At 41.3% G+C, this 19,437-nt stretch overlaps 1 protein-coding gene across 2 annotated transcripts in view; it reads left to right on the forward strand.

Moving 5' to 3' along the window:
- NKAIN2 (sodium/potassium transporting ATPase interacting 2) overlaps positions 1-19,437 on the forward strand; it is a 950,393-nt gene that overhangs the window by 916,033 nt on the left and 14,923 nt on the right. For both annotated transcript variants that reach the window (XM_038526700.1, XM_038526701.1), the window contains exon 5: positions 7,408-7,468. In XM_038526700.1, the coding sequence (XP_038382628.1) occupies positions 7,408-7,468 (61 nt within the window). The remainder of the gene's footprint in view (positions 1-7,407; positions 7,469-19,437) is intronic.

Consider the following 19,437-nt stretch of genomic DNA (forward strand, 5'->3'; position numbering starts at 1 on the left):
TTGCTACATATATTGATAGGCCCTTCCTTTTATCACTGTCCATGATGTGGACACACTGCTGTTTAACTCTTCACCCACTGCAGGACGTCTGGGTTGTGTTCAGTTTTTGCCTTTTATGGATAAAGCTGTTAGGGTACAATTGTTCGGGTGAACATTCATTTGGGGTAAATGGCCAGGAATGCAATTGTTGGATTGTATTGTAGTTACAGGTTTAGCTTTTTTTAAGATTTCATTTACTTATTCATGAAAGACACATAGAGAGGCAGAGACAGGAGAAGCAAGCTTCATGCAAGGAGCTGGATATGGGACTCCATCCCGGGACCCCAGGACCACACCCTGAGCCAAAGGCAGACGCTCAATCACTGAGCCACCCAGGGGTCCCTGTATGTTTAGTTTTTAAAACAACCCACAAACTGTTGTTTTTCAGCACTGAATACATAAATATTTCCCTCTTTCTGCTTACAAGATTTTTGTCTCTGATTTTTCAAAGTTTGATTATTGTGTATCTTGTTTGGTGTGATTTCCTTTGGGCTTATCCTGCTTGGGCTTCACTCAATTTCTTGAATGTGTAACGTCACACTTTTTGTCAAATCTCGGAGGTTTGGGGCCACTATTCTTTGTAGTATTTTTTCAGTACTGCTCTCTTGCTTTTATTTCAGGACTCCAATGGTACAAATGGTCTCTGTTTTATTATAGTCTCAGGGGTCCCTGAGGTTCTTTTCATTTTTGTCAATCTACTTTTTTCTCTCTTGTCCATTATTGGATCTATCTTCAAGTTCACGGATTCTTTTCCATTCTGTAGTTGAGTTGTTTTATTATTCTGGATATTGCATTTTTTTCAGCTCTAGATTTTCACTCTGGTTCTTCCTTAGGTTTTCTCGTTCCTTGCTGAGACTGTTATTTAAATTTATTTCAGATGTATTCATAATTGCTTGTCAAAGCATTTTTATGCGAGCTACTTTGAAATATTTGTCAGACAGGTAATTCTAACATCTCGTCCATCCAGCTCTGTGTTATCTTCCACTGATTGCCTTTTTTCATTCAGCCTGAGATCCTCCTTATTGGCATGGTGAGTACTTTTAAATTAAAACATGGATATTTGGGGTATTATGTTATGAGACTCTAGGTCTTTCTTAAACCTCCTGTTTTAGCTGGCTTCATCTGATATACTTTGGCAGGGGAATGGGGGATGCACACTTGTCCCTGCCAAGTGGGAAAGAAGTTCCAGTTCTCCACTCACCTTTCTTTGAAACCAAAGTTTAAGGAAGGGCTTCTCATGAAGGCTGGTAGACAGCGGAAGCTCCCAGGTCGCTTTGTCTGACACCGCGGATGGAGAGTCAGGATTGCCTTCATTACTGCTGGGCATTGGTGGAAATCCTGATTCTCCACTAGATCTCCTCAACATCCCCTGAGGAGGGTGTTTCAGGGGAGGCGTACCTCCTTACTACAAGTGAGGCTAGAAGTCTAGTTTCCCCACATGGTCTCTACCTGACATGAGGGAGAGGGCCTTCCTCCTTCCTCCCAGGAATGCAAGTCCAAGCTTTCTGCCTGACTTCTCAGATACTCCAGCATGCTGATGGGAGGCCTCTAACCTCCACCCCCCCCCCCGCCCCGCCCCAACTCTTTGCTGCTGTGGTTGAGGAAAGGAACTAGTTTTTTCCATGGTGTTTGACTAAAGGAGAGCTATTATTGTCTTAAAATGTTGTCTTACTAGCCTGGCCCTTTCCTGGTCCTTTGGCTAGAGAGAGCAAGCTTTTATTAGGGCTTCTGGATATGTGCCTACCAGCATCTCTGAGTTGTAAGCTCCTTCAGCTCCTGGTCCGGTATATATAAGATGAAAGAAAAATAAGGAACCCATTCCCATGTTGTTCCTTGGCTCTTAAGGTTCCTAGCCAGTCTACATTCTTTCCACTTTTCAGAATCTGCCTGTTTTTGAGATATATATATATATATATATATATATATATATATATATATATATAATATCCTGTTTTTTTTTTCAGTGGTAGTTAGAGGGCGGGTTAGGGACAACTATGTGTCCTCCAACTTCCTGGAAAGAGAAATTCAAAAGATAGTAATTTAAACACTAAGGTTGTTAAATTTTCAATTACTACAATTGGATCTTTTCAAATACTTACCAAAAGGCTTTGGTTTCCTCTTATCTATTAGCTTCTAAGTGAGTTTCTGGGACATACAATCATAATTTGGTTTGTAGATACAAAAAAGAATTTTAATCTGATTAGTTATACAGAGAAAATATAATTTCCTTTCAGCCAGTAATGATATCAAGATGATATGAATTCCCTATCAGGTGAATTAGAAGTGAACAAATCTTATTAGATGTATCAAGGTGAAAAGATGAATAAAAATAAAAAGATTTAGGCTTAGCTCTGCTTTGAATGCCAAAGACTAAAACAACTAGAATATTTCATTTAGTATCTTATATATATAAGTGTTTGATGGTGTGTTTGCCTAGTATAATACCGCTGGTATCTTTCATTATTATTCTAGTTATCCTTAAATGAAGAACAAAATTAGATTATTTTTTAATATTTTATTTATTTATTCCTAAGAGACACAGAGAGAGAGAGAGATTGGCAGAGACACAGGCAGAGGGAGAAGCAGGCTCCATGCAGGAAGCCCGATGTGGGACTCAATCCCGGGACCCCAGGACCACACCCTAGGGCAAAGGCAGGCGCTAAACCGCTGGGCCACCCAGGGATCCCCAATAATTTTATTTAAATTCCATGTACTCGGATCTACTTTGACAACACAGGTCAGTGTTCTCTGATTTGTGCACCATTACACCCTTACCCTTGTCCGAACTCCTCTAAACCAGGCTACTTGCTCCTCCCTGAACATAATCCACATCTTCCCAGAGTTTTCCTGAGTTCTGCTTGGAAAACATTCCCACCTTCCCCTTCATTATTCCCTCTCAAGCCCTCCAATCTCTCAAGCTGTATTTCCAAAGTGCCAACCCTGCAACCTATCTTGGGAACGAATTGCCAGTTCTTGGGAAACACTACACTTTAATTCAATCTTAAGGGATGAGTTAGAATTACTTAGAGGTGCAAACGGGAGTGGGGTAGTAGGGGGTGGGTAGATAGGGCATGCACATGCTTTGTTGGCAGAGTAGGTTAATGAGTCAAAGAACAGAAGGAAACCACGTCATATAGGTTGGCAGACGACCAACAGCTTACTATTGGCATAAATTCCAAGGCTAGGAGTGGTGAGAAATGAGACTAGAAAGGAATCTAAGGATCACGTTAGAAAGGATTTGTATTCCACGAAAAGTTTTCTACTTTATCAGTAGAAGATGAGGTGCTTCTTTTTTATTTTTAAGTTATGCATGACTTTTTAATCTTTTGGATGTGCATGTTTTTTTTTTTAATTTTTTACTTAAATTCAATTTAGGTAACATTTACTATATTACTAGTTTCAGGGGTAGAATTCAGTGATTCATCAGTTGCATATGACACCCAGTGCTCATTACACCCAATGCCCTCTTTAATGCCCATCAGTCAATCACCCCGTCCTCCCACCCACCTCCCCTCCAGCAGCCCTCAGTTTATTCCTTATAGTTAAGAGGCTCTTATGGTTTTCCCCCCTCTCTGTTTCCATCTTATTTTATTTTTCCTTCCCTTCCCTTATCTTCATTTGTTTTGTTTCTTAAATTCCACATATCAGTGAAATCATATGTTGTTTGTCTTTCTCTGACTGACTTACTTCGCTCAGCATAATACCCTCTAGGTCCATCCACATTGTTGCAGATAGTGAGATTTTATTCTTTTTTTGGTGGCTGAGTAATACTCCAGTGTGTATCCATGAAGATGAGGGGCTTCTTAAGTGTATTGTGTAGAAAATGACATAGTTAAATTTGCGATTTGATACATACCTGAATCTGCCTTCATCACTTTTATTTCCATTGCTCTGGTATGGGGGGAGGGTCCCCAAACTCTCAGATGGAACTACAGGCTCTTCTCTGAACACAACCCATACCTCTCCCACTTGATGAACATAATCCAGAAAAGCAAGGTCCGTTTTACCTCCCCTCTACAAAAATACATATGGTGTTCTTCCAAGGGTGGGAATGAATGTGCTAATGCATGAAAATACAGAGTTTACTGTTTGTCACTTAGGAGGCATTCAAGGTTCTTCCTTCCTCATGACACTTAACTTCATCTTCCTCACACTATAATTATATGTGTATCCCAGATACATGATTGCAAATTCCTTGAAGATGGGACTGCCTCCCATCTAAAACAGTGGCTTTAACTGGGGGCAGTTTTGCCCTTTAAAGGACACATGACAGTGTCTGCAGACATTTTTGATTGTCTCAGGTGTCAACTGGATTGATTGTAGGCTATTACTGCTTAAGCATCCTATCATTCACAACAAACTCTATAAAAAAGTATTACCCACCCCAAATGTCAATGGTACCAAGGTTGAGGAACTCTGGCTTAGTTTGTCTTTGTAGTCCACGTAGCAGTTAGAGGAGTTGCACATTATAGGAAGCATTCAGAGTTGTTACAAATGATTCGAAGCCCCTTTTTTGTAGGTAAATTTAATAAATTGCTATGGAGTAAAAATTAAATTATAAATTTATCTGGTATTGGAAAATGGGAAGATAACAGAAGCTTATGAATCTTGATTAATTTGGGGGAAACTTATATGCATTTGCATTTAGAGGTGACCAATTTAAAAACTAAAGTTCTCTTAATCAGCAAGCTTTTGTAATGAAATGCAGCAGGATTTACTTTTATATCGAAGGAGCTCCCCTGATAGTTAAAGAATGCAACTGAATACAATTAAAAGATCACTGGTAAGCAGAATACAATGCCTTGGCTGCATTCTGGGAGAGTAGTACACTTAATAATCCAGAATCTAGTGACACTTTAATGAGAAGTTTAAATTTATTGGCCCTGAATCTCAGAATTTATCAATGCTCTCTACCTAGATTTTCATTTAGAAGTAATGAAGTGATGAGTGAAAAATCAAAAGAAAAGTTTGTGACCAGGAAGAAGTTGCTTTATAGATAATTCAGGTAGTAAGTATTTAAAACTGAAAAGAGATAAATTATTGATAAATGGATAGCATTTAGCCAAGGATGTTAAGGATTTCCTGTGGAGGAAGGAAAGGAGCTATATAGGCAGTACCCAGGGGATTTAACCAAAACCACAGCCTCTTTAACTAGCCACAGTCAAATCCAAGTCCTAGTGACAGCATACCCTTGGGACTAGCCCACTCAATGATTAAAGCATTTCCATGGATCCTAGTGGATAAAAGATTAAGAAGGATTAGTATAGTCTGTTTCTTCGGTACCCACAAAAATGTTCAAATTACTACGTAATTTTGTTTACAAATCTTAGCTAAAGTCAAGTTTCTAATACTGCCCTGTACTCTAAAAATGAGCCTGTAAAAGCAATCCTGATGATTCTATTCTCTAAAGGAAAGAGGTCTTACTACCACTATTTCATTGCCCATAGCAAAACATAATTTATTTTTTTAATAATTTATTTGTTTACTCATAAGAGACAGAGAGAGAGGCAGAGACACAGGAAAAGGGAGAAGCAGACTCCCTGCGGGGAGCCCGATGTGGGACTCGAACCCAGGACCCCATTATCACACCCTGAGCCGAAGGCAGACGCTCAACCACTGAGCCACCCTGGCATCTCTAGCAACACATAATTTAAAAAGAAAATGCTGATTTGATGATTTTTCTAAGATATGTTTGAAAAAAAAAAAGAAAAAGAACTTAATATATTAGTGGTTTTCTTACATAGCTCTGTGTGCTGGTTCAGATACTACATGCAGGGGGAGGCGAACATTCCCTCTTAGCCAGGATTTGAAAACAAAAGCCCTTGAAAAATAAGTTGCAGTTTTTATCCTCATCCATCCCCCCTCTTGTGTGCCAGGATAACTGCCGTTTTATCCCATGCCAGTTCTCTCTGAAAGACAACTAGAATCTACCAGAATATGCTTTTCCTCCCTCAAATCTCAACTAGGGATTTTCTAAAGTTTCTCTTTTAACTGGACCCCTCTTTGTCTCCAGATAATACTGTGCTCTTTAAATACCTATCAGCGTACCTCTGACTTAAAAGTGTTCCACTCACATCTTCCAGAAAGATCACTGTCAGCTAATGGAAAACAACTTCATTAGGTTTCTCACAGGGGCTCCCTCTTGCCCCATGCCTTGGCTTCCTGCTGGAAGATGGCAGGATTTCCCAATGTCCCCTTCCCTATGCCAAATCGTATCCCAAATATTGTCACAGATGGTTAGTTCTCAGCCAGATCAATGCCTTTCTGAACTGTCGTCAAGAATAATCTTCATCACTGTCCCATGCTTTAAGGATTCCCCCAGACAGGAATGTTTTGAGGGGAAAAATTGCACTATCAGGAAATTATATGAGTTTCCATACTTTCACCAGCACTCATAATTCCAGTAAATAAATATTAGACTGATACGAAGGAATACAAAACCACTCCACCTGAGGGGCTAGGCATCAAAGAACTTTGCTGTTCTCCTTAACGATTTCAGCGAGCAAAGACTTCTCTGACCATGGGCACCTATTTGCTGTATGTTTCAGAAAGGATGATGTGATGTGTGCAATCCCAAATTCAATGTCTTGTGATAGCATTCACCCCCATGCTTCTCTGTAATATGTCATCCTAATTGTGCTTCGTATGCTCTGGTTCCTGTTACTGGTCTAAATAAACATTTTTTTTTTTATTTACAAAGTGTCCGTGCAACATACCACAAACTCTTAATATTTTTCCCTCAAAACATTTTCCTGATAGTCGGTAAGAGTCCAATTTTAGAATCTAAGGCTCTTGGCTAATGAACGTAAATTAGAAGTTGATTGGCACAGGGATCCCTGGGTGGCGCAGCGGTTTGGCGCCTGCCTTTGGCCCGGGGCTGATCCTGGAGACCCGGGATCGAATCCCACATCGGGCTCCCGGTGCATGGAGCCTGCTTCTCCCTCTGCCTGTGTCTCTGCCTCTCTCTCTCTCTGTGTGACTATCATGAATAAATAAATAAAATCTTTAAAAAAAAAAAAAAAAAGAAGTTGATTGGCACAAGTGCAAATGTTATTCCATTAATAAATGACCATAATTGTTTTACGGAACCTAAAATAACTTGTTTTAGATTGCCTGGCAGTTAACAAATCTTAGACATAAACGCAGCTCAGAGGAAAAGAGAGCAATGTATTGATTTACAGGGAAGAAGATAGACATCACTTGAATCAAGAATCCACAATGGAGTCAAGATTCGGTCTGAGGAACCATCGTTTTGGAAAACTGAATCTAGCTTCTCATACACTGTCTGCCTTTGAAGCACCACTCCCCCAATGAGGTCCAGTACGGTTGCCTTTGCCTCTTGTCTAAAGCATCTTTGTTTTGTTTCAGCTGGCAGGGTTCATCTACGCCTGTTATGTTGTGAAATGTATAACTGAAGAAGAGGACAGCTGTAAGTATTAAAGCTCTATTCTGTTTCTTTCAAGTTCAAAGCATCTCCTTTACTGCCTCCTACCTAGCTTTCCTACTTCTCAGACAATATCCTCCCAACACATCACTGGAACAGGGAATAAGCCTTTTGTATCCATCGGACTAAAGTGTTTTCATAAAAGTATCCAGCATATTGAAAAAATGGAGAAGCACCCATGTTGAAAACATATTTCTTTCATGTCATTAAAGGTATTTTTAAAGATATATTTCTCTTATAACAATTCCAGTAGAGAATAAAAAGGGGGCATGGAAGACGGAAATGATTTTTTCAGTGTGGTTAATGTGATGGTTTTCCTTTTATAAACCCTTATTAAGTATTGCTGCCGAATCAGTGTCACCCAGGAGTAAAATTCCCAGCAATCAACAATTTGGAATTGTTCCTAAAATTTTTAAGACTTCTGCTTAATTCAAGGAATGTGTTTCAGGAAACCAAATGTTCGTATTTCCTTTCTGTTACAGTTTGATGCAAATAGCTATAACTCTTTGTCAGAGTCTCGGCATTGAGTTCTATTGGGTGATCCAAAGTTTAGATGCTGGTGTCCTTTAATGAGCCTCAAAGTGGTTCCATTGTGTTTTACTCTTCTAAACATGGCAGATGGAAGGTTTCAATCCTTTCTCGCCCTCCAAAGATCTGAAATTGGAGGACTGGAAAAATACTACTATGCTCGTGGTAGTATCATGGGTACTTGCCTATGCAGCTATCTTTATTCTGAGGAAAAAATCAGAGTTGGGTTTTTTTTTACCGGTTTCCAAAAATATTCATAATGATGGGGATTTCAAGACAGAGAAGATGAGATCCACTGCTCTGTACAGGATAATTTGAGGGAAAATTCCAAAGAGAAATATGTGTTTCTTCTTCACTTTCCAGTCATGCTAGAAAGGAAGAAGCAAGACAAACCATGAGAGACTCCTAACTCTGGGAAACACACAAAGGGTTGCTGAGGGGGAGGTGGGTGGGGGATGGGATAACTGGTGTCGGGCCCTGAGGAGGGCACTCAATGGGATGAGCACTGGGTGTTATACTATATGTTAGCAAATTGAATTTAAATTTTAAAAATGAAAAAAAAAAAAGGGAGAATCAGTATTGGCTGACTGATTTACAGAAGGAGCTTTTTCAATCACAGTAATACATGATATAAAATCAGGAATATACAGTACATAGTTTATGTTATTTGTGTGTTAAAAGAAATGATGGTCCTTTCACCAAAAAAAAAAAAAAAAATGTGTAACACTCCTCAGTAGATCAAGTGTTATGTCAGGCTTTGGAGATTTTAAGATTAGTAGCACACAAGCTTTAACCTCTAGGCATTTACCACATAGTAGGGAAAAACAAACATGTGAATGTATAAGTATAATAAAACTCTGTAGAGCATATATTGTAGGGGATAGAAAAGAGACCAGGAAAGAAGGACACTCTTGAGCATGATCTTGACAGTTGAGTAGATACTGTTGGGTAGCTGATATGAATATGGTGATCTGAGGCAAAAGATGAAAAAGCACCACGGCCTATCACAGCCTGCCACGTGGAAAGCAGAACCCCTGGGACTACTGTGGCTGAATTGTATCTGTATTTCCTGAGAAGACTGGAAAAGAGAACATGAGTGAGTCAGTAGACAAATGGTCATGAGGAGTGAGGAGTTTGGACTTCATTTTATACAGCATGACAGCAAATCAATTGGCAGGCAGTTTATGAAAAAAGAATAACATAATCAGAAATGTGCTTTAGAAAAATCAAATTGGTATCAGGATGAAAGAAAGACTTTGGTTGGGGGGACAAAGCTAGGGAAAGGAAGATTACCTAGGACATCATGAAAATGACTGAGCTACGAGTTGATGAGAGTCTGGACATCTCTGTATCAGAGATACGGTAAGTGACATGTGAAAAGGAGTGGTTCCTGGGTGATGGGTGGGTACTACGTGAGAGAAGGACCAACTGATTCCTGGGTTTCTGGTACGAGTGAATGACTAAATGGAAATGTATTTGAGGAAGTAGAATGGGGATGTGACAACTGGTTCTGTTTAAACACGTTGATCCAGGTACCTAATGAATGCACAAGGGAGGATATCTCACAAGCATTTGTCTTATGCACAAAAGCCTTATTCAAAGATTAGGAAGGGTAATAGATTATGGATTTTAAAATATACGGACTCCACAGCCTATGTGAGTTCATTCTAATACTATCATTTAGTGTCTTTGTGCCAAATCCCTGGTGAAGGGAAAGTCCAAATTTCATAGGGGAATTGAGCCATCTTTCAATCTATAATGTTTGATTTCATTTCACAATGATGTCAGCGCATTTTTATTTTCAGAAAATACTGACACACCAAATCTCCTGGACAGATAATCAGTATCTCTCCAGGAGAGTGCCTCCCAAAGGGGATCTCAGAAATGCTAGCTTCATAAGATACATTGCTCAGAAAAGATTCCAAAGCCAAGGATGTCAGATACCAAAAATTTAGAGTGCACATTTACATATTAACAACTCTGGGGGTTTTGTGGCAAAGTAGATTTTATTTTTCTAATCTACAATTTTGTATCAACCATACTACGTTGGGTGAGCCCAAACGCAAATCAAAGGGAGAAACTAGACAGATTTTTACAGTTTCATGATGCTCAACAGTTCCGCAGAGAAAACACAAAAACATCATACAAGGTCATTAGGAAGGGTCATGGGGCAGAGTGAGAGAGCAGAACTTTTGGCCAAGCACCTTTATTATGGTTTCCTCAGAAAGGAATGGGCAAGGCAGGGGAAACAGATTTAGGATTGGCTAGCTAAGTTTGAACTTGTGTTCCCTGTGACTATTAGCGGATATAGTCTGGGGGCACCTAAAGTCTCCAGATGGTTTAGGCGAGCCAGGGTTGACTTGGGAATAACCAGTGGTCATTTTGTAGGTGTTAAAACATCAATTTATAGAAACAGAGCCAGTGGTCATTTTGTAAATGTTAAAGCATTAAGTTACAGAAATCAAAAGTGGAGTTAATATCCCAAACATTTGAACCCAAAACCCATTTTCATAAGAAATCTTAATAGTCTAGAGAATTAGAATTCAGAGTTTAAGGAATTCTGACCTATGTCAAGGTTTGGCCAAAACCATGTAAATCCAAAGGGATATGAAATCACAAATACCTTTTGGAAGATCAGGTTTCTATTTTAAGCATCTAATGAACTATTTTCAAAAAAAAAAAAAAAAAAAAACTCCAAAAAATAGTGCCTATATTATGTGTACTCGACCATGACCCCTTATCTGCCTTTCTCTACAAATTCCAAGCAGCCTCCTTGTAAACAAGTTTCCAATTTTTAGTCTTTTTGCTCAGTGGTTTAGATATGAACTACTTATTTATCTGTATAGCCAAATAGACTGATACTCACCTTAGGCATTCATGGGACTTGTAACCAGTCTGGAGGAAGTGCTAATTTGGGCCAGTTCTGTGTCCAGTTAGGTCCATTACCTGTGGTCATTTACACTCAGAAGTACATTCCAGGTATTTGTCGAACACGGTGCTTTGGATTGATATTTCCCCTGCAGTACTGTCTGTATACTCACCTACTGATACCGCCTAAATGTTCAAGAGTAAAAAAGTTTTGAGATTTCTGTCTAAGTTTTGGTAATCGTATTGCAGAGAAAAAATTATTTTGCTCCTTCAAAGCATTCTGGTTTGGTGAGGAAAAAAAAAAATGTTCTCAGAAAGTAAGGCCTGAAGAATGGGAGAAGTTTAGTGTATATGTCAACAGGGAAGGGATCTCGGGAAATGTCCTTTCTTCCCTGCTACCGAACTGCAAGGAAGCGTTGGATAGCATAGGAGTGGCGGGAGGACGTGTTAGCCACCTGCTTGCCAAATTAGACAAGGTTTCATTCCTGGGAGCCTCATGAGGAGCAGGGGGTGGTTTTAGTTCTGTAACTGTGCTGAAAACCCGCAGTAGAGAGACAAGGGCCCAGTTTTGGAAACTGGAAAATTAAGATATGTACTCTTGATGTCAGTATGAAACTTGACCAGCTCTGTGCTTCATTTTGATACTTCAGGCCTCGGCAGCAGGTGTAGCCAGGGGGCTTCAGAGGCAGAAGCCTCCAGGGAAACTGTGGAAAGGATTCAGGCTCCAGAAGCAAAGTCTCCCACTTCATTCCACGAAATAGCAATCAGTCATCCGTGAGCCAGAGGGAGTTAGACCGTAGGCACACCAAATGCCTGAGAATCTTTGTTTTCCTTATTTCTCCGTGTAAACGGTACCTCATTTACTTTTGTGAAGCCCCAGCTTGATAGATAGGTAGATAGAGGATAGACAGGTAAATAGATAAGAAAGATAGCTATGCTTTAATACAAAGATTTTGTTTTTTGGGGGGTTTTGGGGGGTTTTGTTGTTGTTGTTTTTGTTTGTTTGTTTTGTCCCCAATGAACTAGCTCAGACCTTGAAGTTGACATCTCTGACCTTTCAGTTATAGAAGCCAGAGGCACAGCAAGACAGGCCAGCTGGCCGGGCCAACTCGCAGGACGCCACTGCCATCTCCTGTTCCTTCCTGGAGATAACAGCAGCCCGGGGAGCAGAGCCTCTTCCTTAGAGCAGGAAGATGGGGACGCTCCTGCCCCCATGCACTAATCGCCTAGGGGCTGCAATACCAAAATACCATATTGGCGGGGGGTGGGGGGGGTGGGGGGGTGGGGGCGGGGGGGGGCTTAACCAACATTAATTGATTTTCTCACCGTCCTGGGGGCTACAAATCCAAGATCAAATTATGGGCAGGTTGACTTCTCACTCTGTCCTGATGGGACCCTTCTCTCGGTGTGGACATGCCCCTGGCACCTCTTCCTCTTCTGACAAGGACGCCAGTCCTATTGGATCAGGGCCCCACCCTTATGACCTCATTTGCAATTAATTGCCTCTTTAAAGGCCTTATCCCCAGATATAATCATATGGGGGGTTAGGCCTTTAACATATACATTGGGGGGGTGGATTTTAGTTCTGACCATTCCATATCCAAACACAGACACACACACACACACATACACACACACACACCCTGTGGCTCCAGGACATTTGAGAGTCCCTGTGAGGTGCAGATTGAGGCCAGCAGTGGCCGTTGACCCATGAAACGCTTGTGGGTAAGAGGCTCCAGGCTGTACTACTTCCCACCTCCCACCCTCCGGGCCCCACGCTACCTAAGGAGTTCTTGGTCAGCACCTCCTGCCTGGGTGTGGGGTGATCTACCTTCAGATGAGTCGCTCTTCTGCAGAGAACAGGCTGGGAGCCTGCTCCAGAGGGTGTGCCTTGACATTGAACCCTATTTGACTGAGGCAACCATTGTCGCGTACTTTCATGTATTTGTTCCTGAAAAGGCAGCGCTATTTCTTCGGAGGAAAGACTTCCTCCAGGAGAGCAGGTGACCCTTGCTGCGCTGTCTTTGTGGCAAGGCCCTTCCCTGTGTCATCTGTTGCCAACCACGCTGAGTTTTCCTCGTGACCTCCAGTCCTTTCTATTCTCCTCGACTTATTCGCTTTTACAATATTCTGTGAAAGGAATGAAATGATCCAAGATTTTCGGTCTGGCATGCTTTTTATGATCTATGTAGCTCTTCTCTGTCTTCATTCCCTAGCTCACCTGCGCCACAGTTGGATGTCCACTTACAGCGATAGAATGAAAAACTTCTCTCTCTGCCTCATTAGTGCTGTTAGATGTGACAATTAAAAGGAAGATGTGCAGCCATGGAAAATAGCACCAATCCAGAAAAGAAAAAAAAAAAAAAGAATCATATGATTTGTCCATTTGTATTATGTTTTCTCATAAGCCTTTTATTTCATAGTTAAACTAAAACTGAGCATCGGTCCTCGAGAAAACGAATCCATGTGTCTAAGGAATCGCTATCTTTTCTAAAAGAGATTCGTGTATTTGCAAGTGTCATTAAATATTCAAATGACCTCTAGAAAGATACAGAATTTCATTAAAAAATAATATCCTACAGGGACTTATTTTGAAAAAAAAATATCGAAAAATGAATTCTAGGTGTTTAAACGTATGGATACACTCAAGCGCAAACCCGCCAGCCAAGAGGAAATGCATAAAACCCTGTCCTGAATTCTCTAAATTCAAGCAGCCTTGGGATAAAAATCACAATCGATTTATAGAAACCTTCATTTGAAAAGCAAACCACAGGAAATTATTCACTTCTCTGAGGCTAATTATTTTCTGTTATTTTTGTTTGATTTTTCTTCTAAAGGCTGCTGGCCTACACTTCTGTGTATTGAACTCCCTTCCATATGTTTTGATCATTTTTCCAGTTTGTCAGGATCATTGAGTTTGGAGGTAATGCTTTGAACACAATCACACACACTCCCACTGTGGGGGGAGAGAGTAGTGGCAGCAGGGAGGGGTACTACCCCTTTAAAAAATATTTGTTTCTGGGGGATGCCTGGGTGGCTCAGGACATGATTCTGGGGTCCTGGGATCGAGTCCCACATCGGGCTCCCCATGAGGAACCTGCTTCTCCCTCTGCCTGTGTCTCTGCCCCCCTTTCTCTGTGTCTCTCATGAATAAATAAATGAAATCTTTTAAAAATAAAAATAAAAAATATTAAAAAATAAAAAATAAAATTAAATAAATAAAAAATAAAAATATTTGTTTCTCCCCATTTATAAAGAAATGAAAATCTACAGAAGAATGCATAGAAAATACAAACTACACGAAAAGAAAATTAGAATGACCCCATAATTCTGAATTTTGTTTCTCCATTAACATTTCAATGTAGTATATGGTTCCTAGTCCGTCCTTCCTTCCTTCCTTCCTTCCTTCCTTCCTTCCTTCCTTCCTTCCTTCCTTCCTTCCTTCCTTCCTCCCATCTCCCCTCCCTTCCTATTATCTATCTATCTATCCGGTTGATAGGGTCATTCTATACTTTTTTTTTTTTTTTTTTGGTAATTTAAACTTTCCTTCTTGTTATTTACAAATCACTCCTCAAACATAACCTAAGGGGTAGGCAATTAGCAGCTCAAAAAAAGGCACCAAATTCTTGGGTATCAGATTGACAAGAGTTCTGAGAACGTTGTATCTGCTTTACTTTTGGAGTGTCATACTCAAGCCATCAAATGAGAGAATAATATATCGTTAGTATGGTACTGTTTTATCATCTCTATAACATTTGTTTTGGCTTTTCAAGGTAACTGAGGGAAATAATCTTGTCCACGTCTGCTAGCCTCCCACAAAACCCAAACTTGCCATTTCACTCCCCATTTCTGAGTGGAATCACCTATTATTAAAGCCTGGAGCCCCAGATTTCGAATGCTACTAATCTCTAGCTATGCCGCACGGGGTAAAAGATGTTACCTTGCTCCTTCCTCAAGCCCCCAAAACCTCAGAAGCTCTGCTTTTATTTAATTTTACAACTATTGATTCTGCTTGAGAGTCCTTTTGGACTGAGAACATGGCAGGTTTTAAAATGATGGAAAACTGTCTACCACACCATTCCAACACCTTAATTTTGTAGGCTCATAAAGATTAAATGACTTGCCCAAGGTCGCTGAGCTCATTCGTGAACTTCTGACACCAATACTGCATATACTGACCCCCTCGGGATGAGGGACTATTAGTCAGTGCCCTCCAGGACCACACCTGTCTTGACCACTGCTGTATCCTCAGCATCTAGCCCATCTCCAACCTGGAGCAGGACTCAATAAGCATCTGGGAAATAAATGAATAAATCAATCAGCTCTCTGCAAACGCCTCTTGGACTATCTGGAAACTGATGGGGAAATGTGACATCTCCTTAGACCCCAGTTTATTGTAAGTAAATGAATAATCAATTATATAATAAAGCACTTTTGTCATATTCCAAGCAAATGATAGGAAGGGGTGGGTTGGAGACATGCCGCCATATGTAAAAAATAAAAGACTGAATAAATGATCAAGACCTGAAACAAGTGCTGACGTATACATATGCCTCCTGTCCATCACACCAAGTTTCTCTCAGAGGCAACAGCATTCCCTCTCAGTGAAATACACAGTTTTGTATTTCACTGTCTTCCCCATTAACCAGGATGGCTCTCTTTTTTTTCCTGCCAACTGTTACATTCCTCCCTCTTGTGGTCACTGAAGGGAAAATACATGAGCTTCGTTTCTAACCATGAAATTTCAGGTGGAAGTTGAGTCTGATTCCTCAATGGTCACTCCTTATTTTCCCCTTTTGCTCACTATGCCCCCTCCATTATACCCCACTGCTTCCCACTTATGCCCACAGACATACGTACTCACACTCACATCCACACACCCTGGCACATGCACACACACATGTAACCATCTTTAAATAAATTTCATGTCCCCAAGTCAAAGATGAAGGGGAAGGAAACTGATTTATTCCCTACCCTCTGTTGATTCAGAACAAACAGGACCTTGTTTCTAGAGAATCACGTCGAGGTGACAATATGCATAGTGGCAAAAAGGAGGCCCTTTGGGGTGTGATAAAGGAAGTGTTCCATGCAGAAGAGATTTCTGGCTGGGAGAAGTGACATTGTCTGGTATTCTTCAGGTTGTTTCAATCAGCCGCGATGGAAAAGAAAGCCAGCAAATGAATGGAAGGAGAAGTGGGGACATTTACAGAAATGATTAAAAGAAAAACCTTCCAATTTGATGACTCCGCTTCATCTTCCAGTTCTGCAGGTCGCGGCCCCCCTGTAATGGACTCACACATCTCTCTGTCCTCGCATTGATAATGACATGACAAAGAAAGAGGCTAAGTGGCAGGAAAATGGCATGCTTTTAGCACCACAGTGTAGATACACACGCTCACAAAATAAAGTTGCTGGGATCCCACAGCCCCATCTCGAAAAAGAACAAATGAGAACAAGACAAAGCGCCGGCCCAGGACACCGAGCACTAAAAGCCCTCCAGAGCCTGCTGGTCAAGAGGGCTCCACATTCAACGTTCGCCTTTTGATACGTGATGCTGGCAGGTGCCCACTTCATTATGTCCAGTTGTGCTTGGGTTTGGGAAGCGCCTAATAGAGACTCAAGGCCGGGCTTAGCTCTCTCCCCGATGGCAGGAGGACAAAAAGGCCCACAGCACTGGGGAAGGCCACCAGGGATGCCCAACGGAAACATCTGAGCAGAGAGCAGCCTTACACGGAGCCTCTGAAAGAGGGCCTTGGACCTAAGTGAGCAGAGGGCTGACCCTCAGGCCTGCGTGACATTTGAATGAGGCTGAGGTCGCTGCGGAGGCTTGGAGGCTGGGGAGGCCTCCACGAGGATGGGTTGGCATTGTGTGGCAGCAAGTGAAGGAGAAACAAACTCAAAGCTCGCAGGAGGTGAGGTCTGTTTAAATAATAGAAAGTAATTAGACTGAAGACAAAAATCAGCGATGGCATTTTATAATTACAATTAATTTAAAGGTTAATTTCCTTTGGTGCTAAAATCTTATTTAAAACATTTACCAGGGAAGGAAATTAGGATGTTGCTATCAAGAGGCATAGCGTGCTTCTGGGAATCCAGGCCTATTATCACTTGAAAATTAGGTTAGGCCCAAAGTGGGAATTTCAATTCATTTTTGCGTATAATGGATGGTGGTCAGGCTCAGAGTCAGTGGGGCTGGCTGGGGCAGGCGGTGCAAGATTTGCATATTTGGTTTGTTTGTTTATGGGATTAATTGCAAATGTTTTCCAACAAAGGATCCTGGTTTATACATGAACAATCCTGACACGAGAAAGAAAATTGGATATGGATTGCTTGCTGCCTTTGTAACTAATGAAGTTGATGTTAAGGAATTCCCAAAAGCAGAAAAGCAAAGGGAAGCACAGAGTCACATCCTTGCGCCTTCGTCTCGGAAGTGAATTGAGTCGGGGGGACGGTGTTTCTTGCGGTTGGCTCCAAACCTACCAATCCTACTCCCCACTCCCAATTCCCACATTTGTTTTCATCGCCCTGTTTTCCAACTGGAAACCGTCACATCTTAGGTTCCAAATGCTACGTCTGTGTGTAAATATATAAGTATAAAATATGCATATACTACACAGACTCCACGGTATATGCATAGACTACTCAGCAGCTCATCTCCCTGGAAACTTGCTGAGTAAAATTAAAGTATCATAGTATTAACAGTCAGAGAGAAGTAATTCCTTTGCCCTGATTTTTTTCCCATTCACTCTGCCTGGGTAGATTTGCTCATTTTAAATATTTTATTACTGCCATTGGTCTGTAAACTCACCCCAGAAATATGGAACCGTGCAGGATCCTAGAGCTGTGAGCAGTATTAGCAATCAGCTGCTTTAATCCCCTCATTTTACAGTTGAGGAGAGGGACCCTCAAATTGACTTGCTCTAAATTAAACAGTCATTTAGAGGCAGACCTGGGAATTGAACCCAAGTCTCCTGGTTTAAATATACTTTCCACGTCGCTTCACTATGACGATCAAGATAGATTCTTTCAACACATATTGATCAAGTAACCGCTCTTTGGTTGGCTACGTGTTAGTCACAGGGAACCAAGCAGATCCCGCCTTTGCCTTCATGATGGTTAGAGTCAAGGATGCAGCTCACGCAGACACCCACTGTCGTTCCTGATGAGAACTCAGGCAAAGGGAGGAGGCGGTGTGGTGGGAATGCATCCCCGTGTGCCTCGGCCAAGTGAGAAGACTAGAACATTCTTCCCCGAAGAGATGACATTTTGGCTGAAATCTAAAAGATACGTCAGGGACATATGTAGAATTTGACAAAAATAGGCGCGCCTTTGTTCAAGGGGACTACTTCCCAATCCATACTGACCCGAATGTACACCATAATTCACACAGGAATAATATTGTTTTTAAAGAGCTCAATATAGTAAATCTAGTTTCAGCTTTCCAAAACGCCGGTTAGAATGCTAGGATAACCACTGGACTCTCTTTCCTGAAACTGCTACAGTCGTTCTGAAAAGATGATCAATTGAGGCTCAAGAGTTTGGTGATTTTCCTTTGCATCTAGAGGATGCAAAAGTGATGCCAAGGTGACATTAGCAAGACATGCACGGCTCTTCTCTTTTCCTAAATATGCCTCCCTGCACAAGTGGGCCCGCACCCTGATGAAAACTGCTGCATTTAAACGGGCCGTGCCTTCTACATGTCACCTGGATGTCAGCTGAGAAGACAAGCCGGGCCGTGACCTACTCGCTCACCTGTATCTCATAATAGCTGCCCTCTCCGATTCCAGCTGGAAGGCCTGGCCTACCTGATTGAAAGCAAGTAGAACAGGGGAGAATGAAACAAAGATTTGGGGAATCTGCTCCATCCAAATGGCCCAGCACAGAGTGAGCCAAGACACCTTCAAAGCGGTCGTCTCCTGACAACCCTACCCAAATCTGAGAGGAACAGGTAAACCTTTTCCTTCCTTAGTAATCCTTCACCAAGCATTGAGCTCATGCTCTCTGCCTGGTCCAGCAGGATAAGTTTTCAAGATCTGCATCCTAGCACACTCCACAGGATAGTTCCTTTTGCCTACATACAGGCTGACGTCTCATAGACTGTAAACCTCATAGACCAAGAGATTGGTCCCAGCCTCTCTGTCCTTGTATATAATATACAAGGCGATTCCCAAAACAAAACAACTAGAAATATGAAAACTCAGCTCCATGTAGTTTTTTAGGCAAAAAATATCTTCCCTTTGTTCTATATTATGTCACACCAGCTCTTTCGTGGCTTGTCAGACCACTGTTAACCAACAGAGTGGGCAGTTGAAGGGTTTCCATAGACCTACCTCAGTTGTCCTCAGCTTCTGCTGATGACCCAATACTTGTGTCATTCCACACAATACGTTTGTAAATTCTAACACCCAGGTCTTGTCCTCTCAGTAAAGAACCTAACTATGCATTTTAAATTATTTTCTTTGCATAAATCCCTTCCAAAAAAAGAAAGATGAGATCTCAAATCCATGCACAGTGTATCTTTAATACACACGCGTCTAAGTATTGCACGTGACACTCGA

Source organism: Canis lupus, chromosome 1, assembly GCF_011100685.1.
Source record: "Canis lupus familiaris isolate Mischka breed German Shepherd chromosome 1, alternate assembly UU_Cfam_GSD_1.0, whole genome shotgun sequence".
NCBI classification, from domain to species: domain Eukaryota; kingdom Metazoa; phylum Chordata; class Mammalia; order Carnivora; family Canidae; genus Canis; species Canis lupus.